General features: G+C 44.0%; 1 protein-coding gene across 3 annotated transcripts; it reads right to left on the reverse strand.

Annotated features, from left to right (window-relative positions):
- Nucleotides 1-4,473: 4,473 nt before the first annotated feature.
- Nucleotides 4,474-22,380, reverse strand: LOC141271889 (uncharacterized). 3 transcript variants are annotated; one of them, XM_073682102.1, is made up of 8 exons: nucleotides 22,266-22,284; nucleotides 13,278-13,335; nucleotides 11,502-11,651; nucleotides 11,193-11,372; nucleotides 10,986-11,109; nucleotides 10,793-10,902; nucleotides 10,505-10,595; nucleotides 4,474-7,000 (listed from the first exon to the last, which is right to left on the reverse strand). In XM_073682102.1, the coding sequence occupies exons 3-8, from the start codon at nucleotides 11,577-11,579 to the stop codon at nucleotides 5,970-5,972; spliced, it is 1,614 nt and encodes a 537-aa protein (XP_073538203.1). In that variant the 5' UTR covers nucleotides 11,580-11,651; nucleotides 13,278-13,335; nucleotides 22,266-22,284; the 3' UTR covers nucleotides 4,474-5,969. The 3 variants fall into 3 exon arrangements, with proteins under 3 accessions (XP_073538203.1, XP_073538202.1, XP_073538204.1); XM_073682101.1 differs by lacking the exon at nucleotides 13,278-13,335 and having other exon boundaries at nucleotides 4,476-7,000; nucleotides 22,266-22,380; XM_073682103.1 differs by lacking the exon at nucleotides 13,278-13,335 and having other exon boundaries at nucleotides 4,483-6,985; nucleotides 22,266-22,380.
- Nucleotides 22,381-22,819: the final 439 nt, after the last annotated feature.

A 22,819-nucleotide genomic window follows, 5' to 3' on the forward strand; every position in this document is an offset into this window, starting at 1 on the left:
GTGTGCATTACAAAAACAAAACAGAAAAGGCGCTCATGGTGTTAGCACATCACAAAAACGGAGTAAGGGATGTAGGGAGGCAGTAGTGCAGGATCACCATAGTGTGTAGGAACAACACCATTATAATGCATTAGGTGGGACCAATGCAGCCAATGTGAAAGTCTTTGTACCTTGAGTCTCTACACTCAGCCAAGGAGGAAAGATAAATGAAATGTTCTGCGATGAGTTCCGCAGAGCGATACTGGACTTTAGATAGAGGCGCAAATGGTTTCCGGATGGAAGCTAATAGTAGCCGGGAAAATGAGTTATCTTTATTAAATGATTAGAAAAAGTAGCCTAAAAAAAAAAGAGAATTTTGGGGCTCAATGTCCCCTTTTTCAAGTATTCAGAGACATGCAGAATGCAGCATCTAGATCTGCGTTTCCCAAACTCCAGTCCACATTGCCCCCAACAGATCGTGTTTTCAGGATTTTCTTATTACACAGGTGATGGAAGGTATCAAGGTACCAGAAATTTCCACAGGTTCTACCACCTGCAATACTAAGGAAATCCTGAAAACATGATGTGTCGTGGGCCATGAGGATGGGGTTTGGGAAACACTGATCTAGATATATACCAAATAATAGATGGTGCCAAAAATCGAATTCAAAGACAAACCCCCAAAGTCATACACGAAAATAACATCAACAATAACTTAATGTCTGCATAACAATGCTCAGTAATTAAAAACAAAGAAGGACCAACAAAAATAAACAAAGATGAAAAGAAAAGAAAAATGAATGAAAAAACGTGCACCGCATGTGCAGTAGAAAGTGGTGGTCAGGTGATGTGTGTGTTATATATATGGTGCTGTAATAAGAAGGAAGCGAGAAGGGAGGGAGGCAACATGTTGATCGTGAAGCTGCAGAAAATACCAGCATTAAAGCCTTACAGTAGGGAGGAGGTATGAACTGAAGAAGAGAGGAAAAAACGTTTAGCGATGCTACGCAACCAGTGACCCAAGCTGTGAAACGTCTAGGAGTTAAAGGGGTTGTCCCTATTCACTGTCCACGGGTCAAGTGCTCCTGCGCTTTACTCACAGTCCCTAGAGTCCAGTGCTCACAGTATCTGTGTTTACTCCCCGACCCTAGGTCCAGTGCTCCCCGTATCCATGCTTTACTCACCATCCCTGGGTCTGGTGATCCTAGTATCTGCACTTTTATTCACGATTCCCCAGTCAAGTACTCCCGGTATGTGTTCTTTACTCAACTTCGCTGTGTCCAGCACTCCTAGTATCTGCACTTTACTCACTGTCCCCTGGTCACCCGCTCTTGGTAGCCACACTTTACTCACTGTCCTGGCACCCTACACTCCTGGTATGTGGTACTTCACGCCTCATCATCACACCCTCCACATGTAATCAATGCGGCACCCACTGGGCAGTTCCTAAGAGTCCGCTGCATTTACTCCTCTGACTTGGATTTTGGGAAGAGGGCAGCGGACCTAAAGGAACGACTTTGGGAGCGTGGCTGCAGTAACCGCTCTATTAAATATGCTTACACCAGGGCCAAGAACGCTAGACGCCACAATCTTGTTTATACCCCAAAATCACGCCCCATGGATACAAAGATTAGAATGATTACACAATATCATTCCCATTGGAAATTGGTGAAGCAATGTATCAGTAAATATTGGCCTATCTTTTTGCCGACAAGACTCTTAAACAATACTTGCCACTACAACCAAGTATTACAGCATGACGGAGCAAGAACTTAAAAGATATATTGGTGCGGAACCACTATGACCAAAATGATCAGCCCACCCTGTCTTTTACTCAGACTCTTGGCCCTAGTTGGGAATGTCATCTTTGTGGAGGGTGCGTTGCATGCTTCAATATAGAACATGCTACGACCTTCCATTCATCTGATGGAAGCAAAGAGTATAAAATTATCCAATCTATCACCTGCTCTACGAAAGCAGTGATATACTGCGCAACATGCCCCCTTTAAATGCATCTTCCTAATCTAGGAAATAAATGGTTGCTCTCACTAGTGTGATGCCACCCCCAGAAGAAGGCAGATGCCGAAACGTACATAGGGGTTTTTCCTGGGTCTGGCACCACAATCTTGCACAGGTATTGTGTTACACTATCCTACTCTGATATAACTATATTTCATCTTGTGATTAAATCTATGAATGGCAATTTTTTGTCACTAGAAGCCATAATTAGGTATTTCAATAGATAGCATATCTACCTTTACGTGTTTACTCCTGTATGTGGGTTGTGGTGCCACCTAGTGGTTTCCCACTCCTTTTACATGTTTTTATTGAGTTTTGTGATTTTTCAATAAAAAAAATTATATTATTGTTCACAAATGTGGTGCCTTAGTACACTTTTTTCCTATATGATTTATGCTGCTCTGTGTATTGAGCCATCTACACTGTCCAATGTGGAATGTCTATCCTGACATACCCATTTGGGGATTTTGTTATTGCGATCAGGAATGGCGTCAGCGCCTGGGCAAGTACCGGGAGCCCTGAGCAAGCTCCCGCTTTCATATGGCCTGGCACTTGCCATACTTACCATTCCCTGTTCCACCGCAGTTCCGGCATCTTCCGCATCTTCTGACATTAACGTGTCAGGGCAGAGGGTGTGATGACGTCAGTACAGCGCGCCATCTGCTCTGACAGTGCAGGGAGCCGGGAGACGCTAAGGTGTCCTGACCTGCCGCCAGCGAGGAGTTTTTTCGTTTTTGTTTTTTTTAAAATGTATGGAGCAATATATGGGACCCATACTGTATGAAGCTATATATGGGGCCCATGCTGAATGGAGCTATAGATGGGGCCCATTCTCTATGGAGCATTATACGGGCCCATTCTATATGGAGCATTATACGGGGCCCATTCTGGATGGAGCAATATATGGTGCCCATTCAGTATGGAGCTTTATATGGGGCCAATTATTTTGTATGGAGTATTATATGGGGCCCATTATTCTGTATGCAGCATTATATGGGGCCCATTATTCTGTATGCAGCATTGTATGGGGCCCATTATTCTGTATGCAGCATTATATGGGGCCCATAATTCTCTATGCAGCATTATATGGGGCCCACTATTCTGTATGCAGCATTATATGGGGCCCATTATTCTATATGCAGCATTATATAGTGCCAATTATTCTGTATGGAGCAATATATGGGGCCCATTATACTGTATGGAGCAATATATGGGGCCTATTATACTGTATGGAGCATTATATAGGATCCATTATTCTGTATGCAGCATTATATAGGGCCAATTATTCTGTATGGAGCATTATATGGGGCCCAATATACTGTATGGAGCATTATATGGGGCCCATTATACTTAATGGAGCAATATATGGGACTCATTATATTGTATGGAGCAATATATGGGGCCCATTATACTGAATGGAGCAATATATGGGGTCCATTATACTGAAAGGAGCACTATGTGGTGCCCATAATACTGTATGGAGGACTATGTGGTGCCCATAATACTGTATGGAGGACTGTGTGGTGCCCATAATACGGTATAGAGGGACTATGTGATGCCCATAATACTATATGGAGGACTATGTGGGGCCCATTATTCTGTTTAGAGGACTATGTGGTGCCCATAATACGGTATAGAGGGACCATGTGGTGCCCATAATACTATATATAAAAGGCAAATACAATTCTGGGATGTATTAACAGAAGCATACAGTCTAGATCACGTGAAGTCATTATCGGTCTTTACTCCTCTTTGGTCAGACCTCATCTGGAATACTGTGTACAGTTTTGGGCACCACATTTTAAAAAAGACATAGACAAACTGGAGCAAGTTCAGAGAAGAGCGACCAGAATGGTGACTGGTCTGCAAACCCTGTCCTATGAGGAACGGTTGCAGGATTTGGGAATGTTTAGCTTGCAAAAAAGAAGACTGAGAGGAGACTTAATAGCTGTCTACAAATATGTCAAGGGCTGTCACATTGTAGAAGGATCATCTTTATTCTCATTTGCACAAGGAAAGACTAGAAGCAATGGGATGAAACTAAATGGGAGGAGACACAGATTAGATATTAGAAAAAACTTTTTGACAGTTAGGGTGATTAATGAGTGGAACAGGCTGCCACGAGAGGTGGTGAGTTCCCCTTCAATGGATGTCTTCAAAAAGAGGCTGGACAGACATCTGTCTGAGATGATTTAGTGAATCCTGCTTTGAGCAGGGGGTTGGACCAGATGACCCAGGAGGTCCCCTCCAACTCTACCATTCTATGATTCAATGATTCTATGATTCTATATTGAGGACTATGTGGGGCTCGTAATACGGTATAGAGGGACAATGTGGTACCCATAATACTATATGGAGGACTATGTGGGGCCCATTATTCTGTATGGAGGACTATGTGGTGCCTATAATACTGTATGGAAGACTATGTGGTGCCCAAAATACTGTATAGAGGACTATATGGTGCCCATAATACTGTATGGAGGACTATGTGGTGCCCATAATATGGTATAGAGGGACTATGTGGTGCCCATAATACTATATGGAGGACTATGTGGGACCCATTATTCTGTATGGAGGACTATGTGGTGCCTATAATACCGTATAGAGGACTATGTGGTGCCCATAATACTGCATGGAGCATTATATGGGGCCCATTATACTGTATGGAGGACTATATTGTGCCCATTATTCTATATGGAGAACTATATGGTGCCTATAATACTGTATAGAGGACTATGTGGTGCCCATAACACTGTATGGAGGACTATACTGTCCGGTCTACACTGTGCGCTGTGAGGATTCGCCGGTTTCTGAGCTATTGTAGAATTTATGATAGATATCACTCACGTAATGTAAGGAGTGAAATCTTTGGCATTGTACCAATACCTATATTTCTCTGCTGTATCTGTGCATCATGAATCGTGGTATGAGTAAAAGGGGCCCACTGAGACTCTTTCGCCCGGGGCCCACAAAAACCATGAGCCAGCCCTGATTACGATGTGGCTGCAGACACATTTGCAAAACCCTTTAGAGATGTAAAGTCATGGTGGTTGCAGCCCTACCTTGTTTACTTTTTAGCCATGTTTCATATCTATATAACACCTGAGATACGTGAAAAATTGGATCCTAGTCAAACCATTGCTAAACGACTTTGTGGTCAATCCTAGAAACTACATATTTGTAAGCCCTAAAATCATTAAGAAAGCTACAAGCATCAGATTAGAGTTTTTATAGGTTCGATAATTGCATTGTACTTTATCCACAATTCCCTTATCCAGGTCCATCCATTTAAATATCACCATTGACAGTCACCTTCTGCATAGAAGGATCTAAAGGGTTCACATTATTATTATATGCTTTCCTTATTTGCTTCAAATTAACTAATAATTGTGGGCAAAAGATTGACAATAACTTCTTTAGCCATATATTTTCCATCCTTATACCTGTTGGACATATCGGAATGTCATAGATGCCAGGAAATGAACGCTTATTTCATTAATTGAATGTTCCTGTTCCGATATTTGTACCTGTTGGACTGAATTAGCAGATCTTCTTTTTTTCTGAGATTATTTGATTCTTGAGTGGGGAATGCTTATAAATATATAGAAAGTTAGCCTTAAATTTTTCCAAGCAAACATTTATTTATGATTGGTAAAAAAAAAGTGAAATGCAGTCTTCAAATAGGTCTTCACAAATATGAGCTATTTTATCCTGATTTATAGACAGATATCGGCCATTTATTTGCAAATTGGGATAAGCTGTTCATTGGTGATTGTGAATAATGTTATCATTTAGTACTCTTAATTTCTTTCCTTTCTTGTGTGTGAGATGTTTTGTTACTTGACTATAAGAGCTTTATATTTTACTGTACTACTAGTCAATAACATAAATCTGTGGCAAAAAGAAAATTGCTACTTCCTCCTTCTTTGAGGTTTAAGATGATGATTTTTATGGACAAAATATTCCTTACATTAAAAACATGAATATGGCTTCTCTTCTGTTTCACTTCTCACATGCTTAACAAGATCTGATTTCTGATCTAAAAGTTCTTCACATTCTGAAAATGAAAATTGCTTCCCCCTCATGTGCATTTTTCGGTGATTAACAAGACTAGATGGCCAGGTAAAGCATTTTCCACATTCTGCACATGAAAATGGCTTCTCTCCTGTGTGAATTCTCTGATGTCTAACAAGATGTGATTTCTTGGTAAAACCTTTCCCACATTCCAAACACGAATATGGCTTCTCTCCTGTGTGAATTCTTTGATGTATAACAAGATTTGATTTCCCGGTAAAACACGTTCCACATTCTAGACATGAAAATGGTTTCTCTCCTGTGTGAGTTCTCTGATGTGAAACAAGATCTGATTTCTGGTTAAAACATTTCCCACATTCTGAACATGAAAATGGTTTCTCACCTGTGTGAATTCGCTGATGTGCAACTAAATGTGATTTCTCTGAAAAACATACTCCACATTCTGAACATGAAAATGGCTTCTCCCCTGTGTGACTTTTGTTATGTCTAACAAGATGTGATTTCTCTGTGAAACATGCACCACATTCTAAACATGAGTATGGCTTCTCCCCTGTGTGAATTCGCTCATGTCTAACAAGAGCTGATATCTTGCTAAACCATTTTCCACATTCTGAACATGAAAATTGCTTTGCATTTCTGTGACGTTTCTCATGTTTAAAAAAATGTGATTCATCTGTAAAACTTTTAACATCTTTTATGCGTGAGTATGGCTTCTTCCCTCTGTGAGTTCTTTTATGTTCAACATCCTTCCATTTATTTTTATTTTCCTCAATAGGCAAAGCTGAAGATAGCACTTGATGAAAAGGATCAAATGAAAGATCTTTGCTGAAAAGGGCTGAGGGTATATCTGGAAAAATTGAATGTTCTCCATATGTATCTTGTGTGATACCATCATCTTCTGCTTTAAAATCTGTATACACAACATTTTCCTCTGAGCTTCCGATACAGTCACCTGCCGAGAATAAAACTGAATATTTTTTTGGAGTATTATTGAATAATACAACCTAAATATTTTATTGATACTATATAACATTTCTCTATAAAAAATGACCATACAAATTGTAAGGCAAATAGCAAAAATCAATAATTAACCTATTAAAGCGTGAAAAAAAAAAACATTTTAAATAGCTGTTGGTTCCCCCACATGTAAGAACGAGGAAAGTGGAATTACCAGCAGAAAGACACCTATGTTGTCTGTTTATACCTCTTTAAAACAGTCTGGTTGAAATCCGTCAGCCTAACACCCACCACCCCTGAAATTTTCAGCCAGTGGAAAGCCGGGCAACTTCTATTCTCATAGGTGATCAGTCTGTCCTGCTTAAATCAGTGGATTTGGCTGATATTTATCTAATCAGTACAACCCTTTTAAGAAAGTGGTGGCCAAACAAATCCCAATCTTACGGTAAACCTTAGAGCAAGGCTCAGTACATCTAGCAATTAGCCACCCAGACTGTTCTTCTTCAGGTTTTTACTACTTTGTTGAAGTCAACAGCTCCATAGGTTCTTGTTTCACTGTGCCTGTCACTGTTCTTTTATACTGATTTGCTTAATGGAGAATCATAAAAGGTGCCTGAGATAGGGCCTTGTAGAAGGTGTAATGCTGGATTAGTATATGCAGGTTTTTTTTATAAAATGTGAAAGAAATCAGATAATTCCACTATCTTGCCTTCTCCTCCATTTTGTTTTTATAGTCATTTTTATCTTTTTTGTTTGTTTCAATAACCATTACAGTACAGTAATATATAAGTAAATGTATAACATTTTATTGCCCCAATCCATCCCTATGCCAAAACCTAACCAACCACTTGGCCGAGGAAAATTAAGGGGAAAATATATAATAATAGCAATATATAACACATATTCACCCTCCCATATATGGATATTTGTTTCCTCAGTTCGCATTGATCATAGACAGGGTCCCCATAACTGGCTGAAATTAACAAGTTAGTTTTTACTATTGTAGAGTCTACATTCCATATCCCGTGTTCCTCCTATCAGTCTGGTCCACTCCTCCAATGACTGGTTTCTCTACTAATACATTTCTTAGCTATAAGCATTCTTGCATTTTTATCCTTATGTGTTAAAGAATTTATTCTGCTGTGTTCAGGAAAATATTGCTTATGCTTAGAAAATTATTTTTAGGTCTTTTTTGCAATGCCAATGCTGTAAAGTTTTTTACATGAACAACGAAAACATTGGTGAGAAAGTCCATACCTAAGGGGCCCCTTACCCAACGGATAGCTGTCGGTCAAACTATGGTTTGGATGGCCGTTCGGCTGTCAGCTAACTCTCCTGAATTCTCGATTCACAGGTATACTCGCTCTACTGAGAGAGCAGTTACAAGACTCATCTGGTTGAGGCATATCTCAACGACAACAAAAGGATCGGTTGTCCAAAATATGACACACCGGATCCTTATCTCCCCTACATCGCCTATGTATTGGGGCCTTAAAGAAATGGCACCCAGTCAATGTCTTTCAAGAAATAATAGAGAAGATCTATGACTTACGTAGCTTTTCCTGGATTGGTTGGTTTTAAATTCGAGATAGAGTGTGATTGGCCAATTCTTCAGTCTAATCGTACCTTTGCTTCTCTTTTTTTTTATTTATGATGGAAGTACTCGGAGAAAGCTCTTTTTCAATCTACCTCATCAATTCAATATATGGTCCCCAGATAGGGAACTTACCAAACACAACAATGATGAGAACAGTTTCTACACTTACCCAAAAGGATATGTATCAACCCTTCTTATCGGATAGAGCTGTGCCGTCTCAAATGTAAATGCGACATGACACGTCACCTAATTTGTAAGAATTATGGACTAAATAAAATAATAAGAAAACCTTTTTAAAGTTGGACAAGCTGTTCCACCCTTTTTAATCCACAACAATTTCTGGTGCCAAAAACATTGGGAACGAAATCTGGTTGGGAATTTAGGTCGAAAAGATACACAATGAGAATAAGGCAATAATAAACCTTTATTTCTCATTAACTCTCCATCCTTTCGCACGCTGTCCCTCTGTCATTTAACATGAGCATGGCTCCACAAGGCCCTGAAACAGCTGCCAAGTGTGTTAATCACTTCCCGGTGAGTGACTTACATGTGCGTCACATGCTGGGAACGGGCCTATGGAGACCTGGAGAATCATATTGCTCAGTTGTTTATGTCAGTCACTGAGCGCTGTAAAATCAAAAAACAGTCATTGGCTAATGAAGTCATGTGCGGTAGTTGTGACGTCACTATTGTTGCCATGTTAACTAAGACTGAGGACGCACTAGAGCAGCAAGGGGTAAGTAACGTTGTATTTCTTCTATGCAGGCATATTTCATATCCATGTTTGTAGTATTTTTACATCCTTATTTTAGCATCTGTAACAGATTTACCTTTTCATCCAAAATAAATGATTTTGTCTTAGGCTATGTGCCCACGATGCAGAAATGCTCCGGATTTTTCTTGAGCGTTTCTGCATCTCCCTGGCAGAAAAAACGCATGCGGATTGTACATGCGGATTATACATGCGTTTTCCTGCCAGGGACATGCGGATGTGAAGCGTTCTTCACTTGCATTTCCGCATGCGGGTTGTCAAGAGCTTTCCAAGAGATTTTAGCATCACTAGGAAAGTGCTTGTCAACTTGGTCACACTATATAAATCCATGCAAACGGCATGGATTTATATAGTGTGACCCCAAAGAATGGTAAAAAATAAAAGAATAAATATATACTTACCTTCTGATGGCCCCCGATGTCTTTATTCGATGCGTCCTGGCTTGCCGGCAGCTCGCGGTACACTAAAGGACCTGCCGACGTCAGCGGTCGCGCGACCCATCACATGACTAAATGACATCATGGCAGGTCCTTTTCAGACCATCGGGAGTTGCCGGCAAGCCGAGACACATCGCTAAGGACACCGGGGGCATCAGAATGTAAGTATAATATTTGTATTTTATTTTATTCTTTTTTTTACAGGTACTATGGTACCCGGGTCCGGAAGAAAGCCGGGTACCATCCGCACATTGAAACGCATGGAATCCGCATCTACAGATGCAGTGATGCGGATTCCATGCGTTCCGATGCAAGTCAATGGCAGCGAAAACGCCGCGTTTACGCAAAATAATTGGTAGTTTGCGGATTTTTCCACAATGATAAGCCGCAGCGGAAATTTCGGCAGCATGTTCAGAGCACATGCGGATTATCATTAGGGAACATGGCAGACCTTCTACCAAGAGTTATTTAAGCGTTTCTGCAGCGGAATTGCCGCTGCGGAAACGTTTAAAAAACGCATAGTGGGCGCACAGCCTTAGGGGAGAATATGCAAGTAATAAAGACACAGAACACAGTGCTAAAATATCTAAGAATCACCTATGGGATTTTTAGCTTCTTTTTGGTTATGGGTTGAACTCAATAGACCTAGGCTTTTGTTTCAACCTTTACAACTATGTGACTTCTCTGCATTTAATGGTTACTACTCACCTGGGTAGTCATATGTAGGAATCTCCTCTTTACAACCCTCCTCACCCCTCACATATGTCTCTGTAGTATTAATATGGGTCAGATCTTCACCCTGAAACAAATATTGTAAAAGTCACAGACAGATGGAGAAGTCACATCTATGATCAGCTCTAATCCTGTCATCTCCACCGTTCTCATTACACAAGTATAAAACATATAATACTAGTGGATAAAACAAGACTGAACACAAGACCTTCACAGGGGTCTACACATCATAGGGGAGATCTCACAACACCTTCTCCCATTTACCTGATGATCCAGAGGAACATTGGGGTTTTCTTCAGAACAGTCCTGTAGAAGCAGAGGACTGGGACATATTTCCGGTGTTCTTTCTGGTGTTGTTTTCTTGCTGGATAGAACTGGAGGAAACACATACAGGGACTGAATTCATTCTTTACATACAGATAATTATAGGTCGTGGGTATTTAGTTCTGTCTATTACCTGGTGATGTGAGGTGCTGGGGAACCTCCATCATGACGTCCTTGTAGAGATCTTTGTGTCGTTCTAAATATTCCCACTCCTCCATGGACAAATAGACGGTGACATCCTGAGACCTTATAGGAACCTGACACACACAATGATATCATCATCCCCCTGATCCCTTCATAGCATTACGGTATAATGTCCCAGCATTCCCAGCAGTATCACCTCTCCAGTCAGTAGCTCAATCATCTTGTAGGTGAGTTCTAGGATCTTCTGGTCATTGATGTCCTCATGTATCAGGGGGTGAGGTGGAGGCCCCGTGAATGGGCTCAGGGGTCTTCCCCATCCCTCAGATACAGGGTCCTGACAGCGCTCACTAGAGGTCTTCTTCACTACTGTGTAATCCTGGTTATGGAGAGACACATTAATAAATCTCACTACAGACATTTCCAGAGTCCTCACCTCTCCAGTTCTGTCCATCTGTTATTCCCATAGATAAGAATGATGTAATGTGACGTCATCAGAATCTCTCACCTCTCCAGTAAGCCGAAAGAGGATCTCTAGGGTGAGGTGTAATATCCTCTCCACCATCTTGTACCTGTCCTTATCCATCTTTGATGGGCCAATCAGGAAAATTCTCTTATATAGAAGATTTCCACTGAGCAGATCTGATATTGTAGGGACCTGAATGGAAAGAAGATGAGAAGATGGAAAAACATAAAGAATCCAATGTAATAATAGAATTACTGGAGATAATAAGATGTTGCATTTTCTCATTTTTATGGATTGGAATAAGAGTTGAATATCTTATAAATGCAGCTCCGCCACTCTTGGAGACAAACTGTGTCAATGCCTGCTACACCTCCTCATGAATACTAAATACTCAGTAAAACACTGGCAGAAGAGATTTTGAGGTATGGCACAGGATCGCTGTAGATCATTATGGGCCAAAATAGTCAGATATCATAAACCCTTTGGTCACTGATACAGCAGATGTAGTTAACAAAATAAATATATCTAGAACTCATCAAAAAAGCAGCAGAACATGATGCACGTTGTAAAGAAACTCAAATACAGATGCCAAACAGTGACTGAAAAACATTTATCTGGAAAAAGTAAAAAAAAAAACATTGCTAGGGCTGTGGGACTTCGCTGTACCATAGTGAGTGCCATTAGTCATTTGAAGAAAACAGCGATGAACCTTTCCAAGAGTGGTCAGCCAACTAAAATGTCACCAACTGCACATCGACAGCTTATCCACAAGGTCATAAAAAAGCCGGGAAGAACTGTAGACTTCATTTGTCTCAGTTGACGCAATGTACCGTATTTTGTGGATTATAAGATGCACCCCAAATTTTGGGAAGGAAAGTAGGAACATTTTTTTTTAATAAAATGGTGGTGCGTCTTATAATCTGCTTTTATGGTAGCTTACCTGGGGGCAGCAGCGGTGAAGCAGGGTCCCAAGGTGGCAGGTTCGCTGTTGTAGGAAGCTGGAGGCGGCAGCAGGAGATGCTGAGGGCCCCAAGTTGGTAGGAGATGGTGTTCAGCGGGGGTAGGAGTGGGGTAATGGTGCAGGCCCCAAGCTGCTAGGAGGTGGACTTTGGCAGTGCGGGGGCTCCGCTGATATTTTGTGAAAGCCTGGAACCCCCGCACTTTCCATGCTTTTGAATGCGGTGGACTCTGGGAAAATAGACGTCGGGAGCCGAGATCTCAATCCGTGCATGCACCACCTCTGGCGGCCATGCTCCCAGAGTCCAACTCATTCAAAAGCAAACAAAGTGCGGGGGCTTTCACAAAATGTCGGTGGGACCCCCGCATCGCCGAACACCACCTCCTACCTGCCTGGGACCCGCAGCCCCACTCATGCTGCCACCAGAAGCTTCCTGCAGCAGCGTCCCTGGGACCCTGCTCCACCACAGGCGGTAAGCTACATTCGAATTATAGGACACACCACCCAAATCTAGGAGAAAAAAAGTGCTTCTTATCATCCAAAAAATATGGTACATAATCCCACAATTTAAAAACACTAATCAAAAATGGCTTACACATGAGAATTGGAAGGCGCAAACCATTGCTAACCATAAAAAACACAAAGGTTTGTATTGCATTTTTCCCCAAAGAAATCAGGATATTTCCCAAGACTTTTATTATAATATATGTGGGCTGATAAGTCAAACTTTAAGCTTTTTGGAAGAAAACGTACAGTAGATCCAAATACATATGACATAAAGCTAACACCACCAAAAGGACATCACAATATTGTGTTAAACATGCATTCATATAATGAGAAAAGAAATTTTAAAGCCTCAGCGTGTTGTTCAATATCAAGACCGTTCACAATATAGCGTTGCTGTTCCAAGGAGAGCAGCTGTAAAATATTTAAAAAAATTCCAAGTGTTGACAACTAAATTAAATCTTCAATGCTTTATTTCAAAACATGGAATTAAAATTCATGGTGGTAGATAAGATAACGGTCAGACGCGTTTCAGGCATGAACTGCCCTTGATCAGTGAGTAAGAACACTTCCGATCACGTGCAGTGAGCCTCTCTGAAGCTGACACTCATGCACCCAGTTTCAGAGGATCAATGCAGTGAGGGAAGGAAACAGCGCGCATGCGTGAGGTATGTATAGCGATGAGTCCGGCACTTGTAAGTTGTGTTATCACGCCCACAGGAGTGTGATAACATGCTAAGCGGGCCGGCTAGTCTGGAGACACTAACGCCCCATCGACTAGTAAAAGGCCTCATTTACATGTCATAAACTGACTTTAGAAACACTTTTTCTAGAGATCTGTTCATGTGTGTAATGTAATACAGGGACTGTTAGGCAGGGTATCTATATAAGCAGACCCAACTGCTGGTGGTTCTGGAGGCACAGGGGACCTGACAGTTTCCCTTTAAAATAACATAGAATATAAAGAAAAATAATCTTGAACCCGGAGGGGGAGATCCAAATGGAGGAGGTTGAGGAGCAGGTGAATTTGGCACTGTAGGTGGAAGAGGAGGAGGTAGCCAACAGTGTTTTTGCGGGTTTTTTGTTGGGGGTACTCTGAAAATAGGCTCGGGGGGGGCATTCTGCATACAGGCAGTGTAATAATCTGCTGGCCACTCTCTCTCTGTATACAGGCCATGTAATGCTCTGCACTTTTTTGGGGTGCAAAGAATGTGGATAGCCAAATGACTTAATGGGATTTTTCTGTGAATAAAGTTAACTTTAAAGTTGATTTTAATCAATACATCTTGGAATAATAACAATCTCCACAATTGGATGTCTTTAAAAAATGTTCCTGTGCTGAGATAATCTTATAAATGTGCCCCTGCTGTGTACTGTGTAATGGCTGTGTCTGACCGTACAGGAACATGGTCTGATCATACCACATCTCCTGGGCAGGGGAAGAAGCAAAAGAGAGTATACAGATAGCAGAGCAGGGGATCACAGCAGATTCTTTTTGTGAGATAAAGCATTTCCCTGCCTATTTAAAAAAAGTTTTACCTCAAAGAAAGAATCAGCTGTGATCCCCTGCTGTAATGTCTGTATACTTTTTTGCTTCCTCCCCTGCCTAGAAACTGTGATATGATCAGACCATGTTCCTACATGGTCAGAAACAATTACACAGCAGGGACACATTTGTAAGATTATCTCAGCACAGGAACATTTTTTTAAACACATGAAATTGTGGAACTTATTATTATTACAAGATTGATTAATATCAACCTTGTTCACGGGACAACCCCATTAAAATAACATAGAATAAAAAATAATCTTGAACCAGGAGGTGGACGTGGTGGTATAGGTGGAAGAGGTGAAGGAGGAGGTAGCCAAAACTTTTTTTTTTTCTTTTTTCTTCTGGTTTTTAGTTAGTTTTTTTTTTTTTTTGAGGGGGGAACAAAACATTATGAATGGCAAATAGAACGAACAAACTGCTGTGGAGTATAACAATGGGTAGGTGCAGCTGGTCTACTTCTCGTCAGCCAAAAGAGGTACGGACATACCCTGTGGGATCCACGCCTGGTTCATTTTAATGAATGTTAGTTTGTCCATGTTGGCTGTGGACATGTGGATGACCTGTCTGTGATCACACACCCTGTCGTGCTAAACACACATTCTGACAGCACATTTGTCACAGGACAAAGCAGGCCAGCACCTCCAAGGAGTAAAGGGCAAGCTCAGTCAAAGTGTCCAATTTGAAAACCCAGAAGTTAAATGGGTCATGTGGCAGACACGTGGAGACGTGTGAACACATACTATTCCACCATGTTGTTGAAACGCTGTCTCCTGCTAATATATACTGTATCAGATGTGGTGCCAGATGTTGTGGCATGCTGTGGAAGGTTTTCCATATTTCAGCCATGCTAACCCTCCATTCTGAGGTGGTGTCGGTGCCCCAGCTGCATTGGCGACTTCCTCCTCTGCCTTGTGCTTCAACTGAGCCCCCACTGTCATATGGGAACGCCGTCAGTAGTGCGTCTACCAGCCTGCGCTTGTATTCCTACATTTTCCAATCCAGCTACAGTGACGGAAGGATGGTTCGTTGTCCTTGTAGCGAGGATCCAGCAGGGTGGCCACCCAGTAATCAGCACTGGCAACAATAATAATAATCTTTATTTTTATATAGCGCTAACATATTCAGCAGCGCTTTACATACATTATCATCGCTGTCCGCATCAGGGCTCACAATCTAAATTCCCTGTCAGCATGTCTTTGGAGTGTGTGAGGAAACCAGAGAACCCGAAGGAAACCAACGCAAAAACGGGGAGAACATACAAACTCCTTGCAGATGTTGTCCTTTGTGGGATTTGAACCCAGGACCCCAGCGCTACAAGGCTTCAGTGCTAACCACTGAGCCATCCGGGCAACTCAGCAGTCATTGCGCAGGCACAGCAGCATGTATTGGCTCATGTGTGCCAGGCTGCCCAGAAGCAACGACAAACTGTCCTCGGTGGGAGGTGTATGGTCTGGGTCCTATGTATCCCACCAGCCATGCTCCAGTGATGCCCGTGAGCTGATTTGAGTGCCATCCTGCTGTGAACACTGTTTCTCCTCCTCATCCTCCAAAATTGTCTCCTGGCTGGACAGTAGTGTACCTGGCTGCTGTTGCTACAGAAACCCACCCTCCGAGCCATGTGTGGATGACAGGCCTAATAATAGTGTGACTGGTCCCTGTTCTTCCCGTTCCTCTTCCTTCTGTGCCACCACCTCATCCATCATTCTCTGAAGTGTTTTTTTTCCAGCAGGCATAGTAGTGGTATAGTAACGCTCATGATGGGGTCATCAGCTCTGGCCATGTTGGTGGAGTATTCAAAGCAGTGCAACACAGAAACCATATTCCGCATGGAGGCCCATTCATTGGTGGTGAAGTGTTGTTCCGCAGAGCCGGGCATGATGCAGCTGAACCACCACTATTGCCCGCTGCTGCTCGCACAGTCTCTCCAGCATATGCAAGGTGGAGTTCCACCTTGTTGGTAAGTTGCGTGTGAGGCGGTGGGTTGAAGTGACGCTGGAGCACAGACAGGCTAGCAGCAGGGTGAGAATGCTGAAAGCACGCACACATTGCCTAGACTTTCAGTAGCATGTCTGACATATGTGGGTTATTTTTAAGGAAGCTCTGCATGACCAAATTCAGCACATGTACCAAGCAAGGAATGTGTGTCAAACTGGCTAGGCCCAAGTGTAACATACCTGGCGGCGTCCTTGCATGGTGGTCCATCTCCCACTGTGCAAGAGGGCGCACTTGATCTCCTGTCCAGAATGTCTCTCTGGCTTCCCTCCATGCTGTCTGTTTGTGTCTGTTTCTGCTGCTTAAGGGCGGCGCCCGATCACTTCCTGCCTTTTGTACCTGCTGTGGGTCACACCCCTTGTGCGTCCTCAGCCTATTGCTGTCTGTCACTTGGTATATAGCTCAGTAGCTCCCTTCTATCCCGGCCTGAGCATAGTGTTTCCTTCAGTGTGTGCTTGCACTCTGAAGGTGCCAGGTCCCGTCTCTTGTCTCCTGCTTTTTGTATCAGTTCCCGTGTCTGAACTGAGCCCTGTATTTCTCCTGCTTTGCGGTATCAGCTCCCGTGTCTGATCTGAGTCCTTTCTTGTTCTCTTGTCTGTCCTGTCTGAACACGCTCCTAGCCTGTTCCTCTCGCCTTCTAGTGGCCGATTTCCTAGACCCGCTCCTGCGTCTGGTCTGTCCTGTCTGAACACGCTCCTAGCCTGTTCCTCTCGCCTTCTAGTGGCCGATTTCCTAGACCCGCTCCTGCGTCTGGTCTGTCCTGTCTGAACACGCTCCTTGCCTGTTCGTTCCGCCTCTCTGGGGGCCGTATTCCCAGACCCGCTCCTGTATCCCTCTGCAGTGTCGGTCTCCTCCGTACACTCAGTTCCAGTCTGAACTCTCTCCTGTCCTTTACCTGTTTTGCCTCTATGTCCGTTCCCTTCCTTTTTCTGCAGAGTCTGAACTCGTACCTAACTCCTGCTTGTTGTCTCTGCAAGTACTGTGTGAGTATCTGGCTCTGTCTTTCCCTTCCTGTCTGTTCCGTGTGAACAGAGCCCTGTCCTCCCTGCTCAGCCTTGTCGGCACTCTAGCTGTGCTTGCCTGTAACCCTCTGCCTGTATTGTTCCTGAGTCCCGGTGTGTACTGGGTCCTATCCCGCCTGTGTTCCTACCTGCTAGTGCCTCCCTGTCTGCACTCTAGCTGTGCTTGCCTTTACCCCCCTGCCTGCATACCCGCCTGCCTGCATACCAGTCGTGCCTGCCTATACCCTCCAGTCTGTGTGCCAGCCTACCAGCCTGTTCCTGTATTCCCCTGTGTGGGTCAACAGCCGTGTCCGGGGTCTGTCCTGGAGTAGCACCTGGTCCCTCTGCTCGGTTCCTCCTTGGTGCACTGGCGTCGTATGCCGTCGTGCGACCCTGGTCGGATCGGGTGAATACTTAGTCACGCCCCTCCAGGCATTCACTCTCCGGCACGGTCCAGTGGAATCACTACCAATCCCACGCACACGCCGCTTAGCCCGGGCGTGTGCATAACACCAAGCTGCTACTAGATTTTGTCCATTATCACACACCACCAGGCCGGGCTTGAGGTTCACAGGCAGCAACCACTCATCTGTCTGCTGTTTGATCCCCATCCACAGATCTTGCACGTTGTGATTTTTTTCCCCCAAGCAGATGATTTTCAGAAGAGCCTGCTGTCGTTTCCCACTTGCTGTGCTGAAGTTGGTGGTGCAGGTCTTACTGTGACCAGATGAGGAAGCGGCGGAAGAGGCAACCTGGACAGAGAAATGTCCAGCCATCCTGGGTAGTGGTAGGACATGCGCTAGAACGCCTTCCACCTCTGTCACAGCCGCTACTACCTTTACCCAATGGGCAGTTATGGAGATGTAACATCCCTGGCCGTGCTTAGTGATCCACATATCGGTGGTTGTGTAGACCTTGCCACTGATGGAATTGCACAGTGCACATCTGATTTGGCCCACGACATGTGTGTGCAGGGCAGGGATGGCCTGCCTGGAAAAGAAGCGGCGGTTGGGAACAACATCCTGGGGGACAGCTACCGCCATCAGTTTTTTAAAACTGCCTGTCCCCACCACCCAGAATGGCAGCATTTCAAATGCCAGGAATTTATAAATGCTGTCATTCAGGACCATGACTCGTGGGTGGGTGGTTGGGTAGGGGGTTATTTCCTCTTTCTCTCGAGGATTTGGGAATGGAGAGCTGAACACTTCCATGGGATGATGTGGAGATGTTCAGTGACACTGCAGGTGGTGCTGTCACATCATCTCTGCGGGGAGGCAGGTGGCCCTGTTGATCGTGAGCATGAGGAAGAAGCCGATACCAAAGAGGGAGCAGGAGGCGGCTCAGATTTGTCTTGCTTTTTAAGGTGTGTACTCCACTGCACCTCGTGCTTGGAATTCAGATGCCTCGTCATGCAGTTGGTGCTAAGGTTCAGAACATTTATGCCTCGCTTCAGACTCTGACGGCAGTGTGCAAACCACCTTCGCTTGTCATCAGCCCATTGCCTGAAGACATGCCATGCCAGGGAGCTCCTTTGGGCTGGCTTTGGTGTGCTCATTTCATCGGTGCAGTGGGGCAGTAGCAGCCGACATACTGGCTAGGGGCTGCCCACTGTGCTTTTGCATCCGGCTCCCTCTTTTGCTGTGCGGTTGGGGCAGCAAGACCACCTCCTCTTCCACTGAACTGCGCATGTCACTAGGATGGCCTTCACTCCATTTGGGGTCTAGGACCTCATCATTCCCCGCATTATCTTCCAACCACTCCTCACACCTGCCCTCCTTGCCGGTCTGCACACTGCAGAAAGATGCTGAGATGTTCTGCGGTGGTCCACTGACCATGTGCATTAGCCCTCCCATGCACTCATCCTTCAACAAGTCATTGAGAATCAGTGCACTCAGTCTCTTCCACTTCTGGGGCAGATCCACGTGGATAGGCCACAGAACCCCAGCCAGCGGACTCATCAAAAAGCAGAAGAGACTGCTGCATGACTTGGGGCTCAGACTGCTTGGCTGATTTGCAGGGGGGTAAGGTGGAAGCTGGATAACCATGGACTTCCGGTGCCAACTCTGTGTTTTCTGCAGGAGACCGGGTGGAAGATAATGTTATGGAACCTTCAGGCACTCTAAGCCATCCAATCTAACTGTCCCTTAATATGTTCTGGCCTCAACATTCACGTAGCGGTACTCGGCTCTACAAAATGATGCAGAACATTCTGTAACCTGCGTGCACCAGAGGAAGGTGTTTCATTTAGGCACATAGCAGGGACAAAATGACCATGTCCTCTCCCTGCAGCAGCCACACCACCACCAGCAGCAGCTACACCAGCACCACCGCAGCCACGTCCACTATTTGATGTTCTCTCATTTTTGGAAGTGGTTCTCCCACAGACACCTGTGCAGAGTACAACTATTTATTTTTACACACACTACTTCCTTGACACAGGTGCAAAGTAGAGCAATTTGTTTTTACGTACGCACACTACTCCCACAGACACTGGTGCAGACTAGAAAAAATTGGTTAGGCACACTACTCCCACAGACATGCATGCAGAGTAGAACAATTTGTTTTTTGTGCACACTACTCCCACAGACACAGGTAAAGAGTAGAAAAAATTGGTTAGGCAGACTACTCTCACACACATGCGTGCAGAGTAAAAAAAATTGGCTGTAGGCACATCACTTCCACAGACACGAGTGCAGAGTAGAAAAAATTGGTTAGGCACACTACTCCCACAGACATGTGTGCAGAGTAGAACAATGTTTTTACGCCCACTACTCCCACAGACACGGGTGCAGAGTAGAACAATTTGGTTTTTATGCACCGTACTCCCACAGACACGGGTGCAGAGTAGAACAATTTGGTTTTTATGCACCGTACTCCCACAGACACGGGTGCAGAGTAGAACAATTTGGTTTTTATGCACCGTACTCCCACAGACACGGGTGCAGAGTAGAACAATTTATTTTGAGGCACACTACTCCCACAGACACAGGTTGCAAAGTAGAAAAATTTTGTTAAGCACACTACTCCCAGAGACAAGCGTGCAGAGTAGAAAGAAATTGGTTAGGCACAGTACTCCCACAGATACGGGTGCAGAGTACACACAGAGAGGCTTTTTGAAAAACTGTACACACAAAACCCAATACTATCTCCCACTTCAGCTGCATCCTGTCCCTACACTAAGCAGAGCAGAATGGCGGCAGCACCCGTGATCTGGCATTTATACAGTTCGGGTCATGTAGTGGGGCATCCAATCACAGTCATGCCAATACTTGACATGGCTGTGATGGCTCCGGAAGTGCCCACATCCTAAAAACTTGTTGACTGGCTTGGCTACGTTGTAGCCTTTCAACATACTTTACTCGGCATCCAAACCCGAACGAAAAAAAATCAGTGTTTGAACCTTGATCTTTACAGTTAGAGTTTGCTCATTCCTAGTGACTAATCAAAAAATGCTGGTCCCCAGAGGCTTCTCCCAGACCACTGCCAATGACTGAAAGGTCAGTGATCAGAGCCAACTTTGGTCTCTGCAGCTATAGGCAGATGCTAGCTATGTAGGACAGCCGGTATCTGCCTTATATGAAGCAGGCTCAGCACCTGAGCTGGCTTCATACTTTCCTTATCAATCAATGAAAAAAATGTAAGTGATAGATCATTAAACGGAACCTGTCATGTGAAAAGAAGCTACAAACCTGCAGATATGAGGTTAGTCTGCAGGTTAATAGCATTCTGAACTTGCCATGCACTGGCACTTAAAACCACACTGCTGGGAGGAAATGAACTTTGTTCCCCTGGCAGGCTCGCTCTTTCTGTCACAGGAATGGTGTCCATACAGGTTCCGTCACCGCTGTGTATGGAGAGCAACAGTAGTAACCGTGCCCCTGGCACTGACTGACAGCAGCTAAGCATTAGAGCCGGGTGTCAGTCAGTGTCTTGGGCCCGATGACAGCCTCCACTCTCAATACACAGAGCGGTGACTTAACTGGCACCACCCCTGAAACCGAAACGCCGTCGGAGGAATAAAGTTCATTTCCACCTAGCAGTGGGGTGTCTAAGTGCGGGCGCCGAGCAGATTAAGAATGCTACTAACCTGCAGAGTAACTCCATATCTGCAGGTTAATAGCAATTTTTCAGGTGACAGGTTCCTTGAAGGAGTTAAAAAGTCAGTCAATACAGTGTATTATTAAGGAGGTTGTTTGCCACCATGGGTTATTATCCGTTTACCCATAGTTATATATGATGAGGACACTGTGATATTACTAAAGCAGTGTGTGCATTAAAGGGCTTAAAGGGGATTTACTACAGTCCTAGGAGACCTTAGAGTGTTACAACTCTTTTCAAAGCAAATGGAGGCTTTGCCGAACCTTTGAATTTGGGTTGAATCAAATTTCGCAGCCAATTTGGGTGAAGCTAGCAAATTCGAATTTTATAAGTTTCATTTTTCGCCAGTGCTCATGCTCAACCTCCACTCCTTTCATTGTGTATGGAGATAAGTGAGTACAGCGCTCCGATTTATCGGTCTCCAGCAGTCCGATTTATCGGTCTCCAGCAGTCCTATAGACAATGAATGGAGCGGATGTGGAGCGTGTGCACCTCAACTCTATTCAAAACAGGCCTAGTCGGGCATCGAAAACCACCTTCTTGTGATCGCAGGGGGTCCCAGAGGTCAGACCCCCACCAATCAGAAAATTATCCCTTATCCTTGCATGTTATTTTGAGAATGCCTTTTTAAGGGTTAATATATCTCCGGTAATGAAGGGGTTAATGTCCCCTGCGCCCAGTAATGGGGAATCTCCACATACCTCCACCTGCAGAGCCTCACATTAGATATATGGCTGATCGGTGCTTACAGGACCTGTGATGATGTCACAGGACCTGTGATGATGTCACAGTCATGTGATCAGTCACATGGAGGGGAGGAGTTAAGGGATACGATGCCACTATATAAAGCGAGCTTAGAACACAGCTGCGTGAATGTACCAGCCCTGAGTGTGAGGTGCGGTTCCTTGTCGTCGTTCAGCAGCAACACAAATGGGAGATTCTCCTTTCCTAAAATGATAAAACAGGTGATAACAAATAAATTGTCAGCCTATATCGCCGATTACTGAGTAACCTCCCTGTGTGGCTTATTATGTCCTTCCTGAGGGCCACGTGATATTTTAGGAAGTATATTTCCATTTTATTTTTATGTTACTTCCCTGCTGCCTCTGTCTGTGAGGGTCCAGATAGGGGCTTTAATTTCTTATTACTATTAATTAATCTTTATTCATGGGGTTTTTTTACTACCAAAAGTTGGAGTTATATTAATAGTACCTGTGTGGATATTAAATGTGTATATGGATAACTAGCAGCCCGA

Source organism: Phyllobates terribilis, unplaced genomic scaffold (assembly GCF_046119375.1).
Source record: "Phyllobates terribilis strain yellow unplaced genomic scaffold, ASM4611937v1 Scaffold_5__5_contigs__length_657084704, whole genome shotgun sequence".
In the NCBI taxonomy this organism is placed as follows: domain Eukaryota; kingdom Metazoa; phylum Chordata; class Amphibia; order Anura; family Dendrobatidae; genus Phyllobates; species Phyllobates terribilis.

Bases quoted from the DNA above. Each gene is read 5' to 3' on its own strand.
- LOC141271889 (XM_073682102.1), bottom strand. From the start codon at position 11,579: ATGGATAAGGACAGGTACAAGATGGTGGAGAGGATATTACACCTCACC. The intron at 11,373-11,501 runs GTGAGAGATTCT...CTCCATAACCAG, and splicing joins TCTTTCGGCTTACTGGAGAG to GATTACACAGTAGTGAAGAA. The intron at 10,903-10,985 runs GTAATAGACAGA...TGTTTCCTCCAG, and splicing joins CCAGCACCTCACATCACCAG to TTCTATCCAGCAAGAAAACA.